This window comes from Gaeumannomyces tritici (genome assembly GCF_000145635.1).
Source record: "Gaeumannomyces tritici R3-111a-1 unplaced genomic scaffold supercont2.1, whole genome shotgun sequence".
Taxonomy (NCBI): domain Eukaryota; kingdom Fungi; phylum Ascomycota; class Sordariomycetes; order Magnaporthales; family Magnaporthaceae; genus Gaeumannomyces; species Gaeumannomyces tritici.
In genome coordinates this window covers 789,499-809,772 of record NW_008804545.1, presented here as the reverse complement: position 1 = coordinate 809,772, position 20,274 = coordinate 789,499, and the positions used below count along the sequence as shown (strand labels likewise).

General features: G+C 59.9%; 6 protein-coding genes across 6 annotated transcripts; 4 read left to right on the top strand and 2 right to left on the bottom strand.

Annotated features, from left to right (window-relative positions):
• Positions 1-749: 749 nt before the first annotated feature.
• GGTG_00248 (C6 finger domain-containing protein) lies at positions 750-4,890 on the top strand. The gene is made up of 4 exons (XM_009217990.1): positions 750-814; positions 932-1,010; positions 1,258-2,392; positions 2,476-4,890. Exons 3-4 carry the CDS (start codon positions 1,499-1,501, stop codon positions 3,688-3,690), a joined length of 2,109 nt encoding a protein of 702 aa, XP_009216254.1. The 5' UTR covers positions 750-814; positions 932-1,010; positions 1,258-1,498; the 3' UTR covers positions 3,691-4,890.
• Positions 4,891-8,395: 3,505 nt separating this feature from the next.
• GGTG_00247 (hypothetical protein) lies at positions 8,396-11,882 on the top strand. The gene is made up of 3 exons (XM_009217989.1): positions 8,396-10,386; positions 10,518-10,833; positions 10,913-11,882. The coding sequence occupies exons 1-3, from the start codon at positions 9,725-9,727 to the stop codon at positions 11,447-11,449; spliced, it is 1,515 nt and encodes a 504-aa protein (XP_009216253.1). The 5' UTR covers positions 8,396-9,724; the 3' UTR covers positions 11,450-11,882.
• On the bottom strand, positions 11,330-13,039 carry GGTG_00246 (hypothetical protein). Its single transcript, XM_009217988.1, has 2 exons — positions 12,780-13,039; positions 11,330-12,703 (listed from the first exon to the last, which is right to left on the bottom strand). The coding sequence occupies exons 1-2, from the start codon at positions 12,941-12,943 to the stop codon at positions 11,908-11,910; spliced, it is 960 nt and encodes a 319-aa protein (XP_009216252.1). The 5' UTR covers positions 12,944-13,039; the 3' UTR covers positions 11,330-11,907.
• On the bottom strand, positions 12,972-14,527 carry GGTG_00245 (hypothetical protein). Its single transcript, XM_009217987.1, has 2 exons — positions 14,221-14,527; positions 12,972-14,160 (listed from the first exon to the last, which is right to left on the bottom strand). Exons 1-2 carry the CDS (start codon positions 14,348-14,350, stop codon positions 13,535-13,537), a joined length of 756 nt encoding a protein of 251 aa, XP_009216251.1. The 5' UTR covers positions 14,351-14,527; the 3' UTR covers positions 12,972-13,534.
• Positions 14,528-14,592: 65 nt separating this feature from the next.
• Positions 14,593-16,528, top strand: GGTG_00244 (DNA excision repair protein ERCC-8). Its single transcript, XM_009217986.1, has one exon. The coding sequence runs from the start codon at positions 14,843-14,845 to the stop codon at positions 16,403-16,405; it is 1,563 nt and encodes a 520-aa protein (XP_009216250.1). The 5' UTR covers positions 14,593-14,842; the 3' UTR covers positions 16,406-16,528.
• A 471-nt stretch (positions 16,529-16,999) lies between these two features.
• Positions 17,000-20,224, top strand: GGTG_00243 (hypothetical protein). Its single transcript, XM_009217985.1, has 2 exons — positions 17,000-17,710; positions 17,822-20,224. Exons 1-2 carry the CDS (start codon positions 17,315-17,317, stop codon positions 19,742-19,744), a joined length of 2,319 nt encoding a protein of 772 aa, XP_009216249.1. The 5' UTR covers positions 17,000-17,314; the 3' UTR covers positions 19,745-20,224.
• The last annotated feature ends 50 nt before the right edge of the window (positions 20,225-20,274 follow it).

Genomic DNA, 20,274 nt, shown 5'->3' with positions numbered 1-20,274 from the left:
GAGAGAGAGAGAGTGAGAGAGAGGCAGAGAGGCAGACATGTAGCGCACAGTGTCATGAACCCGGTTCGATGCGCCCGCCTCGCCTGCCGGTCTGCCCAACTTGGCCTGCATCTACAGGTGTCTCCTCTCGTTGCGCCCGCGACAGGACAAAAGACCAGCGCGGGTTTCTGATATGCGGATTCCAGGCTGCGTTGTAAAGGGAAATTTCATGTTTCTCCTTGTCCGCGGTGGGCTAGTCAAGCAGGCCAATCCAAGGGTGTTTCACTTACAACCTTGGGCAGAGACACGGCATGTCGTCGCTCCAAGATTAAAAGACTGTTGGGTTGTAGAAATCCACAGGCACGCAAGAAACAGTCACGGCAAGGAGGGCCTTGCGCACGGAGAGCAGCATTACAACTGGAGAACCAGCGCAATCGCTCACCAACGCATGCATACACGTAGGTACCTGATGTAGATAGGTACCTGCTACTCGCCTGCTATCCGAGGCTGCAAGAGAAAAAACCAAAACAAACCAGAAAAAATGTGCGGTCAAAGACGCATGCAGCATGCCAATATTTGCAGGCTGGCAGTGTGTGCAGTGCGAGGTTGCTGGAGATGGTGTGTGCCAGTGCATAAGGCGGGCTGGCTTAGTTAGCCACACAGCGCCTGACACCCAGGCCAGCAGAGCGGAGCACGCTGGTGCGCCATCCCTCGATTGGCCTGAATGCCTCGACCAGGCAAAACCTATCATCCCCAACTCCTCTCTGCGACTTCTCCCCACAACCTCCGAATTGTTCCTGTCCAGATCCCATCAAGTCCTGCCAAACCCCCTCTTGTGAGTCCTCAGTCTCCCATCTTGACCTCACGCCCGCCCAGCCCGCAATCCTCCTGCGTCCCTGCTTCCCGCCCAGCCCAGCACCACCCAGACTGACGCCTCGGACGCTTTCGCCAGGACGGGCCCATCCTGAACAGCCGCGAGTCCACCCCCAAACCGCCCTCGACGCCCACCATCGCCATTTCTTCGCTCTCTGGTGAGTCTCCCTGGTGCCATTGCTTCACGCGATCGCATCCCACCCCATTGTACTGCTCCCCGTGCCGTCGCCGCTCCTCACGACTCCTCGCCTACTGGCGTTTGTCGCCCCCTGCGCTGCGTCAGTCTGGCTGGCCGGTCGCACCCTGACTAGCAATGCCATCCGCGATGGACACCCCCAGCCCCAGCGCCTGCTCGCAATGCCCTTCGGGAAGCTAACAGTGGTGCCTCCCGCTCCTCATCCACAGTGATTCCAGGCGCTCGCCGGCCGCTTTGTGCGAGGCGATCTCTTCCAAGGCCCTCCCCGTGGTCTGGCGTTGACCGCCCAAGTTTGGCCGACCGGCCGCTGGCCCTCCGATCCTCGACCTCGTATATTCTTTCCCGCCACGCACCGCCCACTCCTTCCCAGCATCTTTAGGCGGCCAGAACCTGTCTTCGCCGGCTCGCCGCTCATCCATGCAACGCACCCTCGAGGGCTACTAGCCGTTCATGGAATTCCTGAGCCTGATCTCGGCTGCCGAGTCCTGCTCATACTCTCCCCCATACACAGACGAGGCCGGCGCTTCCGAGGCACAGCGCCGCAATCCAGCGCACTCGACGGCCAGCAAGCTCCAAGACGCCCCCGTGATACTACGAGCCACCAGCGTCATGGATATGTCTCCAGCATCCAGCGGCTCCAACGAGGGCCGCCCGTCGGTATCGCCCCAGCCGGAACCCAAGAATGTCAGGTTCGAGTTGATCTCGTCTGAGCAGTACCGCGCGCGCCTGCCCATGCGTGTGCAGATATTCCCCCATGATGCCACCGAGTCTATCGTGACGACGGTCAAGAACTTCTATGGCCTGTACTCAAGTCCCACCAGCTCCAAGGGCGTGAGCTTTGAGGACGAGGGCGGCAACACGCTGATTGCGCGCTATGAGAACTTTCGCAACAACATGACCGTTTACGTCCGGGTCATCGAGGAGCCTACTGTCGCCTCTGGCTCCTTTGGCGCTCACTCGTACCACCCTTCGGCTGTCGGCGCCCAGTCGTACTTTGGCCATGACGGTTTCGGCTCACACCCCTCCTCGCATCAACAATACGATGCGCACATGTCTCGCCCGGGATCTAGGACCTCTCGCAGGCGCAGCCCGTCTCCCAACCGCGGCCGAGGCCGTCGGAGCACATCGGTCGGCACGAACCCCGCCGCTTCCAAGAAGGGCCGCTCTCGGTCGTCCAAGAATCGCGGCGACGGCTGCAACGACAGCATCAACGGCTACAGCAGCGGCGACGGCGCCCCAGGATCTTCGTGCGGCAAGAGCAAGGAGCAGATCGGCACAACCGAGATTAGCGTCGAGAACATTGTCGAGGGCGGCCGTCGCAAGCGGGCCAAGTTCGAGAGCTCGGTGTGTAGCCCGTCGACGTTGGGTTGCGCCACTTTGTCGTCGGATAAGTGTTTTGCTGACAGCGCGTGCTTTCTTTGCTCCAGGAACTGCCTCTCTTCGCGCCCCCACAGATGCCCGCGGCAACCTCCAACCCTTCCGTGTCTCCTGCCCGCCGCATTGAGCACTCTCGTGCCTCGCTGCCCTTTGTGCAGCCCGGCCAGAACCCCTTCACACACCCGCGGCCACTGCAGTCGCCCCAGAGCAATGGCAATGGCTTCAGCCACCCCGGCGCTTTTGTCACCCCTGGCCCTGAGAGCCGTCGCAATCGCGGCAGCATTGGCTACCCCTCGGGCATGGGTATCGGCCCATCCATGGGCATACTGCCAACGCCGGACCCGACGGTGGGGAGCTGCATGTCAGAAGAGGACAAGGACGTCGCAATACAGCTGATGCGCCTGGGCGATGTGTCCAACATCTCGCACGGAAGGACTTCGGCCTCGACGCTGGACGACACCTTTAGCGGGCGGGCTGATGCCTCCTCCAGCACGGGAGCCACCAGCGACGCCGAGAGTGAGAGCGAGGACGAACTCCCTGTGGCACGGAGACAGAAGCTGGATGCTACCGGCGTCAGCAAGAAGCTGTACCCAACCACCGAGAGCCATCTTGTCGGCCCTCGCGAAAGCATAGAGCAGAACGACTTTGCGCGCGGCGTGACGGGTGGCCTTATGGGCGCGCCCAGCAAGCCCTCAGCCAATGGTTTCATCCCGGACGTCCCCAGGACCAACGGCGCAGCCGCGAAGCCCAAGCCCATCAAGACGACTTCGGCCAAAGCCCCTAAGCCCTCGACGGGGGCCAAGACCAAGAAGGCTGTGCCTCCCGCGGTGATGCCCGCCGGGCCAATGTCGCCCGCTTCGCTGCCGGCGCCCTCGCGCAAGCAATCGGTTGCTTCCAATGGCGGCGCCGTATTCCCTACGGGCATGGGTGAGGATGACCAGCCAGATCTGTCGAGCAAACCTCGCTGCCAGCGCTGCCGCAAGAGCAAGAAGGGATGCGATCGCCAAAGGCCGTGCGGTCGCTGCAAGGATGCAGGCATCCCGGCCGAGCTCTGCATTAGCGAGGACGAGGGCAACGGGCGCAAGGGCCGGTACGGTCGCCACATGGGCGTCCCCATCAAGAAGGACGAGGTCTCGGCCCCCACCACGGTTGTCCCCGTCCCACAGCAAACCCTCCTCCCTGCTGCGCCTATCGCTTCGTCATCTACCATCCTGCCGCCAATCGCATCGCTTCCCTTGGACAAGAACAAGAAGCGGAAGAGGTGAGCGGCCGTGGCGGAGCCGTTTCTCTGTTCGTCGCCTTTCTTTGGATAGACATGTCCTCTGGCCAACCATGCTGGTGGGACTTGTCTTGAAGTAGCCGGATCTTCCATGATATTCCGCAAATCAAGAAAACATCAGAAAAAAAAAACCACAAGAAAGGAGAGGGTGTCAGAACTGGGCGTCGTGGAACGCGTCCACAGCACGGCAGGGATTGGAAGGGGATCTCCTCGCCGGATTGCGGTCCACGGCAGCTGTCGTGGCTTCGCCGAGCCATCAAAAAGTCGAGAGTCTGGTCTCCCCCTCGGCTCGTTTCTCTACCTGTTTACCCGTGTCCGTTTCTTGCTTTTGCTCTCGAGATGCTTTGTTTTCGGAGCCAGGCGTTAGTTGTGTTTACCAGTGGATGTAATGGCGATATCTACTTCTTACAGATATCATTCCACTCCTTTTTTTTTTTTTACCACACATCACGGGGATGGATTCTTGGGCGCTGGCGAACACGTCTTTTTCTTCTTCTCTGTCCATGCTTGCCTTGTTTTGTACTGCACGGGTTTCTTCTTTTCCTTTTTTCTCGAAAAGAAGTTTGGGTTCTATCAAGGGGTTCACTCGCTGAGTGGGAAAGGTTGGCGACACCACCATTTTTATTGTCGATCTGGAACTGTCCAAGCCGACGAAACTGAAAAAAATAACACAATATCTTATCGGCAACACGACTTCGGCAGGCACTGGGGAGCTGCGAGATTGCTCGGCCGCGTCAGTTTCTGGTTGAGCACGAGGCTGGGAGGCAACAAGAGGTGAATTTGGGGGATCAGGCCGTTGTTTGCTCCCTCTCGGAAGATACAGGCAAGCCCCGGATCAGAGGGCAAAAGAATATCTTTAGGGGAAAGGGGGGGAAGAGAAAGGAAGGGGTTTCCGGCGGGGGGTTGGAAGACTTGTCACTTGGGTCCTTCCTCCCTGTTTTTTTTTGCTTCCTTTTACTGTTATTTTTTCCCTGTTATCTCTTCATCTACTTGTTTGCTTCCCGTGCCAGCTGGCTCGTATTTTAAGTGTGTTTGTTGCTACTCTCTTTGTGTGTGTATGTGAATGTGCGTTGTTTTAGTCGTTTCCCTCTGAAGCTTGACAGCAGCGTGTTTGGGAGATTGGGATAGTGTGCATGTGCGCGCAGGGAGGTGAGAGAAGACAATAACAACATGATTTGAACATGCATGCGACCAGAAAGCGCCAGAGGTTGGGTCGGATGGCTGGAAAGGCCGGGATACGTGTTCGCGGGAGGGGACGTCACGCGGGTTTTTATGACTATCGTGACATTTGGATACGCGCTTTCTTTTTCGGCGGGCACCTCGCCAAGGAGGCCACTCCGGTTGTTGGTATATGTATGAGGGTTCCGACGGAGAAATCGTGCTTCGTTGTGGGTATGACAAGGAGAGATGCCGGAAAGCACTTACCGGGCGGCTAGCTTATGCGCATGAGCAAGCAAACACACCGACATTCTCGCTTTCTCCCTCCCCCTGAGGTCCCGTTTTCCTTTTCCGGATGGAGGTTCCAGACCCAGACTTTGGCATAACCTACTCTACCGAAACCAGACAAGAGTCGAATGGGAAACAAGCCCTCACTCGCGCGCCAAGCCCCGTATTTATTGGCCGGCGCCAGTTTGCGCTGACACGAGCCCAGAAAATCAATCCCACACCCCCCCGCACTGCGTCCGTTATCGGTGGCTAGCCAATCCCCCCCGGCCGTCCCGGCTTTGGCCTCCAGGTTCCCCGAGGATCATCAATATGGGGAGGGAGAGACAGGAACAGGAAAGTGCGCGCGCGTGGTGTTGTGCACGTTTCTCACGATGCGACAGACGGGGGGCAGACCGGATGGGTACCGGAGCCGATGCCTCCCTCCCTCACTCACCTTGGCCCCCCCGGGGGGTTCTGGCTTCTTCTCTGTGACGGAGGAAGGGAGGAGCAAGCAAGCATTTGTCGCTTTGCTGTTCAGCATTGATTGGACACGCCAATACATTAGACTGGGCCGAGGGTTTTGTCTTCCCCGCGGCATTCGGCACGCATTTTCTGAAACAGACTGCTGCTAAGAAAAAAAAACAAGGCAAAGTTGTGACAATTCGTCAAATACCACCACAATCACGATCGATCACGGCGTCTTGTGCGGCGACGGTAATGGCGACAGCGTTGTCGGCGCGCGCGCGCGCGGGGGTGTGTGTGTGTGCTTCTTTCGCCGCCTCACGTCAACTTAAAGTGCCGCCCGGCTATTCCCGTTCAGGCCTAGCGTCGCATACTTCCCTTTTCGGGTTTGGCGGGGTAGTGCGTTGTTCGGTCGCGATGGTGCGCCGCCAAAAAGAACGAGAGAGGAAAAGGTGGAGTTGGGCGCAGTAGTTTTGTTTGGTCCGGAACGCCATTTTTTGCGATGCGCCTTGATTGGATCGATGAGGGTGATTGATCCGGGGCGGGGGATGTCAGTTGTCGCGGATTTCTGCTTTTTGCGATAGACAAAAAAAAAGGAGGGGTCGTCCGTTGAGTGGTCGTTGAAGCAATTACGTCATCATCCCGAGAGGCTGGCTGGCTCGCTTGGTGCGCGACAGGCCATTGGACCGAATCTGCACTGGTTCCTGAGGAAGTAAGGCACCTGCACCTCTCGGCGGCGCCAGGATGTCTGTGCGTGTTTTTTTTTCGCTACTATCCGTCTTGGGAAGGTGGGTCCATCTGCGCCCCCAGATGATTGGCTGCTGGCCAATTCGCGGCTTCCATTCGTTCCATCCTTTCCTTCGATCCCGCGGTTCCTTTTGGATGCGACCTTGGAACATGTCCGGATATCAAAAAAAAACGTTTGCGTGCGGAACGGGATGCACCTTAATTCTTCGAGAGGCAGATCTGGCTGTCACATTCGCAATGCATCACCACCACCACCATCACCACCACCCACACACGCTACCGATTAGGCACTTTGCTCGCTTTTTCCTTTTTCGTCCTCCCGGTTCGCAGCCCACCCACCCCATCCAGCATCCAGCACTGACCGCCGCTACACAGCATGAACCACCACAACCTCCCTCCTTCTCACTCTCTCTCCCCTTTCCACCAGCACTTACTCATGCCCTCTCGCCCCCTTCCCTTTTGACAGCAAAGCTAATTCCACGCCCACTTTTTGGCCCTCCCGCTTCCAAATTCCCATCAGTCACAAGGTTTCCTTCTCGCCGCCGATGCGACATATGGAAGGGTCGAGGCCCAGGGCCTTCTCCACTGTGACTACACAGGCCGACCGACCGACACGGGCCCGTCGCACGCCCCCTCCCTTCACTCCCCCCCTGCCATCCTCTTGGATCCACATCGTGAAGGCGGGAGGATCCCGCGTGGCCAGACGATTTGTCTACGGCTGCTCGCCGCTCCCTCTCTACCTACCTGCCTGCGGTATGCCCGGACGGACCGAAGGAATGGAGGGCCATGCACGTTGGGTGCGACGCAGGCGCACACCGCGCCTTTTGATTTTGCGGGCTCTCGTCCTTTTTTTCTCTTGCGCTTGCCGACCAACTAACTACCTGCCATCGCGCAATGTCGAAAAGTACCAACGCATCTCGGTCCCATGTCTGCTGGACGGAATGTCTTGCCGGGCCCGGTATCCCAGTGACGAGAGAGGAGGTGACAGATGCACGTGGAATGCTACGACAAGACAGAAAACAATATACGAGGCTCATGTGTTTCGACGGGCGTACGCGTACACGCCTATATCTATCATGTGGCAAACCAACCAACACCAGCAACGTAAACTTAACTCGCCATATCGTCCTGCTCGTAAGTTGTGTGGCGCGTAGGTGACTAACTACACACAATTCTGGTTGCCCTCCTATTCTGACATGCAGCCTAGCTTCCCTTCCTACGTCCGTTACGAACCTTTCCCTCTTTTTTTTTTCTTAGCGTCCATCGAGATTCGAACTTGATGTGCATGTGGGGTTTTAGGCGATGCGGCGATGCCCAAAACCGAAATTCCGGTCTTCGCGCCATCACGCCTTCTCCTGTCGGCTTTGCGCTTCCCACACACACCCCTGCCTCCAGGATTTCCTCCCATTCGGCATTCGCGCTGCCCGCGACACAGGCACAGCATGCCTTGGCGGGTAGCAGGGGGAGAAGGAGAGACAGATGGAGCACGGACTCGAATTCAGCACCCCTGGTGCAGACCGGTGGGGGGAAGGGTGCCGGTTAGGTGTGGTTTTTGGGTTGGGCTGCGAGCTCTACCTGGTAGCTGTAGGTACCTTACAACTAGATGATGCTTCCGGCTACTGTACACCCCCCTCGCGATATCGGGCATATCATGGACTGTCTTGCTTTGCCCGTGTCGGCCGGGCGGCTCCTATTTGGTCTTCCCAAACAGCCACGCCCCCCCTGCCGGCGAGTGGAGGGCGTTAGCCCCATAACCTGCCGTAGTGTCCGCGCGCCAAAGGCCGAGAAAGTCCAGACCGGGCCAGAAGGAGTGATCAACGAGGCGTGTTGGAAGGAATCGGGATTGGAGAGGGGGCGGACACGGGGAGAGGAGACCGAGATCAATTTTTTTTTCGGGGAAAGAGACCCTTTTGGGTGTGGACTGGCAAGGTCCAAGGAAAGGAAGGCTTCGGCCTGGCGCTCGGGCCCCAGCTGGTCCATGTGGAGAACACAGCTGGGAACAGCACACGCGTTTCTATTTTCAGGGAAGGCTCCTTTTTTTTTCTTCCTCTCACTCACTCTTCCCATATTCTCTTTTGCTCCATTTCGTTGTTGCGACGGCGGCGGCAGGCGGACCGGTGAGGCACACACTCGCCACCCCTGCCTGCCGATGGTTTGCTCCCCTTTTTTTTCTTTTTTTTTTTTCGACTCTCGTGACCTCTTGTGCTGCCACCGAGAAGCGCCCGCTTTGTCACCATCGGCTGGTGCCGCACGCCAGCCCTCGTTTCCTTCTTCTTTCGCACTCTGCATTCTACGCCGTCAGAAAAGATGGTAGCAGGAGCTATGAGGAAAGACGTGTACGCGCATGCCACGAACGAGCGGATAATGGTCTCCCGCCACCTTCCTGTCACCCTCCCCTCCCACCACTTCCGTGTCGTGGAGTCGGTGTGCCCATCACCTGCGTTAGGAATTGCGCGATCGGTACGGGAGGGTGGGAGAGGAGCAGGAGTAGCGGCCAAGGCCCAGGGGAGCGAACGAACTGGATTCAGAACGCCCGTCTCCCCTAGCCCAGGCGCGACAGCCCGCCGGAAATTTGCGAATGGAGCACGGCAGCCGGTGAGCTAGATTTATGTCTAGCGGCGCCTGCCCACCTAAACCTACCTTGTCGCGGTAGGCTAGGTGGTTGTGGAGAGCAGGCCTGCCCGGGCAGGATGGAAAAGTTTCAGCCGGCTGGGAGAGAGAAGAAAAAAAAGATGAAAAGGGAAGGAGGATGTGAGAGAGGGAGGGAAAGGGCGCGCGCAGACAGGCAGGTAGGCGTGAAAGTGCCAGCCGCCCCAGAAAGATCCGCTCCGGCAGCACCGCTATTTTCTCGCCAGCTCCTTCCCTGTGAAGCCATCATGGGGCGATGTGGAGGCCGAAAGGGATGGAGGGTACGAAGCGGAAAATGCAATAGTCATCCGTTGGCCGGCGCGCACTGCCTCACCCCTGGTCTGGCCCAGCTGGGCCTGGAAAAAAACAAATGTGGGGGAACGAAAAAAGTCGGGACTCTTGCTGGCCTCGAAACACGCTGCCGGTATACACCTAGCGTGGGCCGAGAACGGGCTCAGGGGGTGTGAAGATGGCAACACCGAGGGGGTGGTGGCAGCAACGACGAGAAAAAAAAAAAGTTCAGCACCAGACAAAGTATCAGGGGGTTTTGGGAGGAAGGCGATGGCCGAAGGATAAAAGAGAGATGCGCTCCCGCCAGTTTCGAAAGGCCCGGTTGCCTATCAGGAACCATCATCTTCTTCATCATCTTGACTCTCCCCTCTCGAGCCTTCTTCTTTGATCTTCTTTTTGATCCCGCATCCTCACCCGCGGTTCCTTCTGCTCGGGCGCATCACCAAGCCCCAGTCCATCCCCCCAACATGGGCGACAGCTTCACCAAGACGGCCGAGGCCGCAGACGTGGAGAAGAAGAAGGACGCCGGCGTGATCGTCGAGGTTAGAGCCATCTCGGACTCGGACTCGGACGTCACCCCAACACCATCCTACCCTCCTAGCATCCACGCCCACGACGACGCCGGCAAGCTCTCGTCGCCGTCGTCGGCCACAATAGTCCCCATCTCCCCCATCTCCTATGCCTCGTTCGCCTCCTCGTCGGCCACGCTGGCCGCCGACGACCCCCCGCCCAACGGCGGCTGGGCGGCGTGGTCGCAGGTGGTGGCCGGCGTGCTCCTCAACGCCGTCGGCTGGGGCTTCCCGGCCACGTTTGGCGTCTTCCAGGCCTTCTACGTCTCGGCGCAGGGGCTGCCGGCGTCGCAGGTGGCCTGGGTCGGCGCGGTCCAAGGCTTCCTGGCTTATTTGCTCTGTGTCGTCTCGGGCCGGCTCTCCGACGCGGGCTACATCCTGTCGACCGTGGCCGCCGGCACCGTCCTCGTCGCCCTCGGCACCTTCACGGCCAGCCTGGCGCAGGGCGTGTGGTGGCAGATCTTCCTGTCCCAGGGCCTCTGCACGGGTTTGGGCCTGGGCATGCTGACGCCACCGACGCTGGCCACCATCAACTCGCATTTTGACGAGTCGAAGCGATCGTGAGTAAAACCCGCGACACACACCGCCCACATGTGCTTGCCCTATCCTTCGTACACCAAATCAGCATCACATGGGGGTATCCGGCGACCAGCTGCGGAAAAGTGTCTAACATAGCATCTTCTCCTTGCAGTCTTGCCGTGACCACGGCCACTGTGGGCACCAGCATAGGAAGCATAGTGTTCCCCGCGGTGGTGCAGCATCTGATCCCGCACATCGGCTTCGCCTGGGCGATGAGGGTCGCCGGATTCGTGGCCCTAACCTTTTGCCTCTGTGCCCTCGCCCTTCTCCGCCCGCGCCGACACCAGCGCCTGGTGGAGGAGAGGAAGCAGAAGCAGGTGGGCTCCGAGCCGCTCATCGACATCGGAGCGCTCAGGGAGGTCCCTTTCGTCTGCTTCGTCGTCTCGTCATTTCTCTTTTTCGTCGCACTATACTTTGCTTTCTTCTACGTAAGACAAGGCCCTTCATTTTATGGTGGTCTGGTTGAGCTTGAAGATAGACGTACTCACACGACGCCATCACCAACAGATCAACATAATCGGAGAGGTCGTGGCGGGCATGGCACCGACGCAGTCGGTGGCCCTTGTCATGATCAACTCGGCCCTCGGCATCCCGACCCGGCCCCTGGCGGGCTTCGTGGCGTGCCGATTCAAGCGCCTCGGTCCGGCGGGCGTGTTCGTCATCTCGGCCGTGATCACGGGCATCTCGGTCCTCTGCTGGGCGGCGGCGACGGGACCCGCTGGCATGTACGTCTTCGCCGCCGTGTTCGGTCTCGCCAACGGCGCGGCGCAGGGCATCTGGCCCGCCGTCCTGGTGGCGCTGACGCCGGATCCGAGCCGGGTCGGCATGCGCTTCGGCATGCTGTGCGCCTTTGCGGGCCTCGCGACCCTCATCGGCCCGCCCCTGGCCGCGGCCATCGTCGATGCCAGCGGCGGCCGCTGGTACCTGCCCGCCCAGATCTGGGCCGGTTCGCTGGCCGTCGTCGGTGGACTTATCGCGTGGGGGTCCAAGACGAAGCCCAGCAGCACTCCTGTGGAGAAGAAGGTCGAGGCACTTGACGTGTAATATGCGTCGGCGGCGGTAATGGGACAGAAAAAACAAATCGGTGGTAATGACGGATGGGTGTCTTTATAAAGACGGGATGATAAAAAGCAAGCATGGAGTTCAAGGGTGTTATACGGATTGGGCTACAAGAGCTGGAACGGATTTTGAGCATGGTTTTGGGATTATTGATGAAGCGATCGGGATCGGGTTTTGGGATTAGTGTATAAAGGGGCGTGTATGCGGAAAGGGAAAGGGGCAGGATCCCGCGACGACGAGACGAGCAACGGGGCGGCGGGTGACTTGGTTACATGCCCACACACAACAAGCCAACCTATCAATACGGCATAGGCAGTAATTAGATAATATCAACACCACTTGGAAAGCAGTCAAACAAACAGAGGCAGGGAAGCAGGCATCTCTCGATTCTATCTGCTCCATACACCTACCATTTGATAGCATCTAGCACGGCTCGCTCGTATCTACGCCTCGAGCGCATCGACAGTCTGACCCAGCACCCTCACAATGTCGGTGCCCGCCCCCAGCACCTCGCTGTGCTTACCTTTGAGGTCGGCGATCAGCATGTGGGGCACGCCGTCGTCGCGCAGCGCGCGCTCCATAGCGAGGGCCTCGTCCATGTCGACGAGTTCGTCCTCGGTCGACTGCGCGACGACGACGAGCCGCCTCCGCCCCAGGCCGGCGTCGGTGGTGGCGGCGGCCCAGGCGTCCCAGGCGGCGGCGAGGCCGCGGTGCAGGGCGGGGCTCGCGCGGTCCCAGGCGTCCTCGTCGTCGCCAAAGGGCGGGGCGAACAGGAACCCGTACCCCTTACGGGCGCAGATGCCGCGCAGGTCGTAGAGGCCCTCGTACCCGACGATGGCGGCGGGGGCGGGGAACGGCGGCGGCTGCGCGACCGCGACGTCGTCGACGACGCCGGCGCGGGAGCCCATGAGCAGCTGCAGGGCCAGGGTGGCGCCAGCGCTATGGCCGGCGAGCAGGTATCGGGTGCTGGGCCCGGCGATCGGGCGCAGGGTGGCCAGCAGGGTCATGGCGGCGGCCACGTCCCGCACGTGGTCCGGGTGGCGGGCATTGCGCAGCTGGCCGGGTGGGGTGGTGGCCGGGTCCTGGGGGAAGTCCGGGTGTGCGGTGAGGCGGTAGTCGATGGAGGCGACGCCGGCGATGCGCGCGCTGTGTGTCGGCGACGCCACGAGCTGGGCCACGGTCGGCTCGATGGCGTGTAGGGTCACTCTGGGGTCTCGCCAGGCACCGCCGTGGATGAATCTTGTGGTCGGGGATTGTCAGGAGGAGACAGAAAAGGGAAAAAAAGCAGAAGGGTGGGGGATTTGGAAGGGCTTACACGACCCAGTACTTGACAGCAGGACTACCATTGGCTGTCTCGCCTTGGCTGGGTCGAAAATCCCAAATGCCCAGAGTCTGCAGGTCGCTAAGAGTGCCGTATTTGTATTCGCTGTAGGTGGTGGAGGCAGCTGTGGCCTTGTCTGGCTCTGCAAGGATTGTCATTTTACCCGAATTCGTCCGCAAGCCAAGAATACCTGTGCTGGTGCTGGTGCTGGGGCTGGCGACGAGGCATTATATTCTCAGCGACAAAAATGGGCGATTTGACTGTTGGTTGACTGGCTGTCGGCCTACTCTTTAATGGAGCCCCAAGAGTATGAGGGGGGGGAAACAAAAGCAAGAACGGAAAGGCGCGGCCAACCTGGAGACTGACTGACGCCATCGACTCGACCGTTTGATTCCGCTCCGTGCTCGGATAACACCGGATCTTGGCCACGGAGGCCGAACGCTCGGGGCACCAACTGCCTCGGATCCACTACCTTCCCCGTTTTGGTCCGTTTGGCCCCACTCTGCCGGCAGCTCGGTGGACGGCCAAGCATCATTTGCAGCACGCCAGGCTGCTTCGGTGAACGGGGCCCGTGCTCCCAGCCCAGGCGACCCAGCCCATTGGGTCCCGTGAAGCAAGCAAGACGCAACTAAAGGCCTCACCCACGCCACCTGCATACGCTGCCACTCTACGCGCAGCCTGATCGCCATGCCAAGCAGCAGCCTGCCACTCCACCGCTCCTCGCTCTCCTGAGACCAAGACCTCGGCCCTCACCCCTCGCCAAACCCCCCGTCGTTTCTCTTCCTCCTCTTGTAGCCCTTCCTCCAGAAAGTCTCCCCGTCGCTAGGACCCACCGACACCTCCCTCGTGTGCGGCTGCCGTCCATCCCCGTCAGCCACGCGACCCGTCTGGGCTGGTCCCTCCTCGTCCAGGCCCTCCGTGAAGACCAGGTCCCCCCGCCTGCCCAGCACCTCGCGCCCGGTCTCCTCGAGCAGGATGCCGAACGCGATGAGCGCCGTCTCGTCCATGCTGCGCTCGTCCACGTGCCGCAACCCGAAAAAGCAGCCGGGGTCCCTAACCTCCCCCTCCCCCTCCTCGCCGTGACCACCGCCACCGTGGACTCCACGATGACTCCCAACCTTCTCAAAGAGGTGGGCCGCGTATGAGTGCACGGCTTTGAGCAGGTCGCTGTCTGGAAGGAGGCGGCTGTCACTCTCGGTCACGGCGGCGGCCTCACGGGAGAAGTAGATATCCTTCTCCGCGTAGCGCTGGGGGGCGTCGATGCGCTGGAACAGTACGTCTTCGGGCGCGAGCGTCGCATCCCGTAGACGGTAGATGCCATCGACCGACCGCACCCCCGACGATGCACCCAGGCTCCCAGTGGTGGTTACTCGCCCTTGGTCTCGTCAGCTCTCACGCAATTGATTTTCCTCTGATATACATAGCGACTACTTACCAGCCACCGCATCGTAGACGTTCGCGTGTCGCTTCTGCCTCGGTTCTTCTGCCGTATCCAAGGCTGTCTCCGATACATACGATTCTCTTATTTGCTGGCCGCTATGCCGATCGCGCGTTGCATCTCCCATTTCCGTGGAGCTAGGCAGTTGTTGGGATAGATGAGAAAATTGTCCGGTTATCTCGACGGTTTGAAAAATTCAGGCGGTTCCCAGCGACTCATTGCAGCATCACATCGTGTCTGAGGGGTGATTGCAACACACTTTTACGGCCAGGCCATTGTATAACCGTAGATTGATCGTGGAGAGTGTCTACTGATATTTATTGCTCTGGAATTGCCCAATATTTTGCGCACGTCTCACGCGTCGCTCACAACCTTCCCCTTCTGCGGCGATGACGTCGCGGTTCAGAGGCGAAGTGAACCACGACCCCACAATTACTGCCTGCGGCTAGGCTCCCGCTTGCGCGATAGCAGACGCGACACAGCGCAACCGTCACCAAATCTCATCTCCATTTAGACACCACTTTTGATGAGAGCCCAGACTATCAGACTATACTAGAAACCCTTAACCCTTTGCGGCCGAAGTCTGCCCTCGTGGGTAGTCTTCGCAAAGGGCAGATGCATGAACAATCTCCTGTTTGAGAGGTTGGTTGGAGATGTCGACCGAAGGACATTCGCGAGGCTTCACACAATCAGGCTATTACACTCCTTTCGCGCCGCGCCCCATCATCGTTTCGATGGCGGCGAACAAAGCGCCACTCTGTATGCCAGCGGCGCTGCTGGGCCATCCCGGCTCGCCGACGAGGATGAACGCCGCTCCATCTGGGCCCACAAGTCGGGTGTGAACGCCCTAGCTTTAGAGCGCTTCGACGGCCGCGTCCTGGCCTCGGGCGGCTCTGACGGCACCATCCGCCTCTGGGACCTGGAGCAGTGTCGAAACCCCCACAGACCGCACACTTACCGCCCGACGGCCCAGATCGCCCGGGAGACCGGCGCCGGCCAGCTCGGCCGCTCGGCGGTCGGCGCCGACAGGGACGCACACAGGCACCAGCACCACCGCTTCGGCGTTACGCACCTGTCCTTCTTCCCGTTCGACGCCGACGCCTTCCTATCGTCGTCGTACGACCAGACCCTCAAGGTCTGGGCCACGGAGCCGGCCCAGCTCTCGGGCTCGTTCGACCTCGGCGCAAAGGTGTACACCCACGCGACGTCGCCCATCGCCTCGCACCTCCTCGTCGCCTGCGCTACGCAGCACCCGGCCGTGCGCCTCGTCGACCTACGCTCCGGTGCCGCCGTCCAGAGCCTCATGGCCGCGGGCCAGATCGGCGCGGCTGCGGGCGCCGTGCTCTCGGCCGCCTGGTCGCCCGCGCGCGAGCACGTGCTAGCCAGCGGCGCCGCCGACGGCACTATCCGCGTCTGGGATGTGCGCCGCGCCAACGCCCTCGTCGCCCTGCTAGACCACGAGGACGGCCTGGGTATCCTGCGGCGCGCCGGCGGCGGCGGCCGCGTCGCCTCTGCCCCGGACGCGACGTTGTCGTCGCGCGGCATCCGCGCCTCGGCCAAGGCGCACGCGGGCCCCGTCAACGGTCTGGCCTGGACTGACGACGGCGACTTCGTCGTGAGCGCGGGCCACGACCGGCGCGTGCGCGTTTGGGATGCTACGACCGGCGCAAACACGCTCGTCAACTTCGGGCCGTCGATCCGCAACGGCGGGCTGATGAGCGTCGACATGTTCGTGTCGCCGACGGGCCTGGCCGGTCCGGGGCCCGGGTCGGGCCCCTCGAGGCGCGACGTTCTGTTTTGGCCAAACGGCAGCGAGGTGTTGGCGCTCGACCTCCACGAGGGCACCATCATCCGGCGACTGAGGGTGGCTGGCGGCGGCGCCAGCGCGCAGCAGCAGCAGGCCGCCAAGAACCGCGTCACCAGCTTGGCGTGGAGGGGTGCGGGGGGGTTTGGGTCGTCGTCCGGGCATGTGGTCGGGGGCCGTAACGCGGCCGGCGGTGTGTACTCTGGACACTCCGACGGCCAGATCCGGGTTTGGGCGCCCGAACTTGAGGGTCCTGAGGGGGACGAGTTTGGGGTCCCCGAGGAGTCTGAGGAGGCCGCTGTGGAGCGGACGAGGAAGAGGAAGGCTCTTGATAACGTTTATAAAACCCTGATGGGACAGAATGTTAGGTTTCAGTAAATCAGTTGTTGTGATATATAATCAAAATTGGCTCGATGCATGAGCGTATTTGATTTTCCAGCTTGTCGCTTTGGCATTTTTTATGCCATGATATTTACTGCATTTTGACGTTCATATCGAGAGATTTCCAGGAGCACTCGGTATAATTGCATGGCAAGGCGTATACTATATAATTGACTGTATCGTCTTTTTTCTCGTTGTTTCTTGGTGTCTATACCCCTTTCTATCTAACTGAATCACGTTAATAGAAGTTGTTGTCGAGGTAGGCAAAATTGGTAAAAACAAACAGTAATATATTCTCAACACTTACACGTCTAGTTATGTATTTAATGATCTATATACCCATTTAAATCCAAAGCCCTATGTATTGCTATCTCTAAGGACAGAAAGAATACAAGATGCCCCCAGACCTGTCTCGCAGTTTAAATATCCCAGTCCCAGCCGTAGCTGTTGTTTGATACCGTGTCGAAGCTAGAGGGCATCCAGACGTCATGGCTGTCATGAGCGTGCCTCCGCTTTCGGATGTTGGACAGGGATCCACTCCCAACCCCACCATAGTGAACTTCGCGCACCCAACCCCCATCTCAACGTCAAGCCGATGAGACGCGACGGGCTACTCACAGCCCTCCCTGCCGTTTCCATAGCCAGCATTACTAACGCGAGTGTATCGCCGCCCTTCGAGTAATCCGCGTGCAGCTACATCCGGTCAACCCCGTCGAAATATAGTCCAATTGAGAGACGGCGAGTCTCGATCCCGAACGAACACGATCCAACAGAGTTCCAACTCGAGCGTCCCAACCCGAGCGCAACTGCGTGCCCTCATCGCACCGCGTTGTTTCCCGGTCAGGCGGTCTTACATGGCGCTTGCCAGGTAGCCGACCCTTCCTCCACGCCTGCCGCCCCGCAAACATGGCGACGCCGACGCCCATGAAGCATGCGCCCTCGCAGCAGGGCAGGACACCATCGGGAACGCAACACGGTGTAGCGGCCACCCCGCCCGTTTCGACGCCCTTTTCCGCCGCCTTCTCGCCCCACGGGCCCAAATCGTCACCGCAGCACGTCAGGAGATCGCCGGCCACGAGCACTACGCTGATGGGCCACCCGAGCAACAGCAATGCCCCCGTCACGTTCGACAGCCCGACGGCCGCCGCTCTAGGCGCGCTCGGAATAGGAAACGGGCTCGACATCGGCAGCCTGGATAATGTTGGGGTTGTGGGTGGTTTGGATGGCCTGGGGGGCATGGCTACGCGGGACGACGACGACGAAAAGATTAGGCGCCTTCATCGGATATTGAGCATACTCAAGGTAAGCAACCGGCTTGTTGCACGGGACTCTTGTGGTGTAAACGCCACCGGCGAGGTGTTTCAAAGGTGTATATGACCTATTGTTGACGCATGGCACTGCCAACGGAAATAGGAGAGCAAGGGCCGGGTGAGTGACGCGGGACTGGAGCGTCTGGTGAGGAGTGTTGGGCTCGAGTTCCTGTGGGAGGAGGGCGGAGGCAGCGACAAGTCGAAAACTCTCATCATAGCAGGGTCAGCATTGTCCATCGACATTGTCATGGCAAACAACATCGTCGAAAAGGTCACGCTCTCGTTTCCGGACTCATCCGACGTCGTCTCGCGGCACGTGGAGCAGGCCGGCCGGATCCTACTCGACGACCTCAAACTCGGCCCCAACGAGAGCCCACTGACCAAGAAGCTCAACAGGTTTGCTGTCAACCTCGAGCGGCTGGCGGTGCTGGACAAGCTGAGCGTAATCCCGGGATTTAACTGCCACGAGGCGATTGCGAATATATACGGCTGTCTCGAGCGCTTGCACCAGTGGGATATGTCCAAGCTGCGCGCCGATCCAGCCATGGCCGGCCGCGGCGAGGAGCGCCTCCTGACGACGGCGCTCTGCTCCCGCAATGGTCAGCCCGGCATGCACAAACGCGGTAAAGTTGGCCTCACGCTGGACTATTGGAGGGAGCAGCACCTCGTCCCCCCGCCCGCCAGCGACAGCACTGAGCTGCGCGAAAACACGGAGGCGACGGAGCGAGCATGGAGTATATGGGTTGGCTGTGCGCCACTCATCGCCATGGGCTATCAGCCAGCACGCATTTCGGATGCGTGGCTCTCGCCGGCGATCGAGAAGCATGCGTCAATGGTCGGCGAGGATCACCTCCTGATGACGGCGAACCAACTATTTGACTGGCAGGACCCGCCCAACACTGTGATTCCGGGCGAGGGAGGAGACCAACAGCAACAAAAGACTGACGGGATGGACGTGGATAACTCGGGACGGCTACCAGCGGTAGTCTTCTCGGCCGAGTTTGACCCGCCTGTGGTCATGACACTACAGGACTGGGAGCACATACAGCAAATCGCACAGGCGCCACTGAGCGAGTTCCTGCATTCGACTTATGACAGTCTCATGTTCCCCGTGCCGGAAAACAGCCAACACGACCCGACAGAGCCACGCAGCATAACGCGCCTAAAAGAGGTTGCCGTATATCCCCCACTACCGAGAGGTGTCACGGGTGCGACGGCGGCGGCGGAGCCAACAAAGGCGCTGCACAGAAACTCGCTCTTTATCTACAAGCCCGTGTACGGCCGGACGCTATCATCTGTACCGTTCTCGCACCCAAGTCAGCTGGTCGAGATGCTACCGCGCCTGAGGCAGTATGCGTTCCTATCCACGCTGCTTGAGAGGAGCTTCGGTCCCGTCGGAGCGGCATCGGCAGCGCCGGCAGGCGACGGCGATACCGAGAGCGGCGCAGCAGCACCCACAGCAACAGGGCTCCATGGGTCAGCGTCGGGGAGGATGGCAGGCTTGAATGCCACGGCGGGTGCGCCTAGACAGATGACACAAACGCAAAATCTTGCTACGACAACTACCAGGGCCGACTTTGCGGCGTTTTTGGCGGGCCCCAAGGACCCAGTGGCAGCGCCAGCAGCAGCGGGCATTGATCAGCATGATAGCGACAAGGTACAAGGGCAGCACGGTTCTACAGATGGAGCGATCTCTGGAGGCGATGCTTCAGGAGGAGGAGGAGGAGGAGGAGGAGGGGGAGCAGCAGGCCCTGCGCTACCTATCGATGTCACGCTCACGGTGCACCCGGTGCCTCGGCTGCAAGTCGTGTTCCCTTTCCGTGGGGCGACGGCCACGGTCGTACTAGACGTGCAGCTCAACGGCATGGTGCACGTCGTCTCGGAGAACGTGCTGCCCATGCCAGGGAAGGGACTGGAGCGGGAAGGCGGCGGCAGGCAGATGCAACCCCAGGATCTAGGGCAGGTGCTACAGGTGTGCGAGGACATCGATCAGTGGTGCGAGTGGATCCGGAGCAGGCTAGAATAGGGAATTGCGAAGAAAAGACAGAACACGTCCCAGAACGGGATGCTAGCAGCATGTTACTATTTACTGGGCCGTAGCATTCGGCTGAAGTCGACAAACAGGGGAGGTGGTTGTCATGTTTCTGCTGGGGGACCATGAGCGGGACGAGATGTCAGGACAGGTGACCCTCAGGTCCGAGACCCTGGACATGGCCTCTCCTTGTTGTTGCTGTTTTGGTTCTCTTTTGTTTTTGTTTTTCAGACACTTTCTTTATCCCAGTTCCCGTCTTGGCCGACCCGCGTGCCATCCATCGGGCATCACCACAGGGGGCTCAATTATACCCTAGGGTTCACAAACAAGGAACTGCCTGGTCAGGCCGTGTCGATTATCCCGACTCGATAATGCTGAGCCCTGGTGGGTGTGGGGAGGGGACGCGCATGAATTCGTCATTTCTCGCGGGAAGCAAGGCAAAAAAGACCCTTACGGGAAATACGTGGGGGGGGGGGGGGGGGGGGGGGGGGGAGGACTAGTGGTAGAGTTAGGCGACCGTAGGG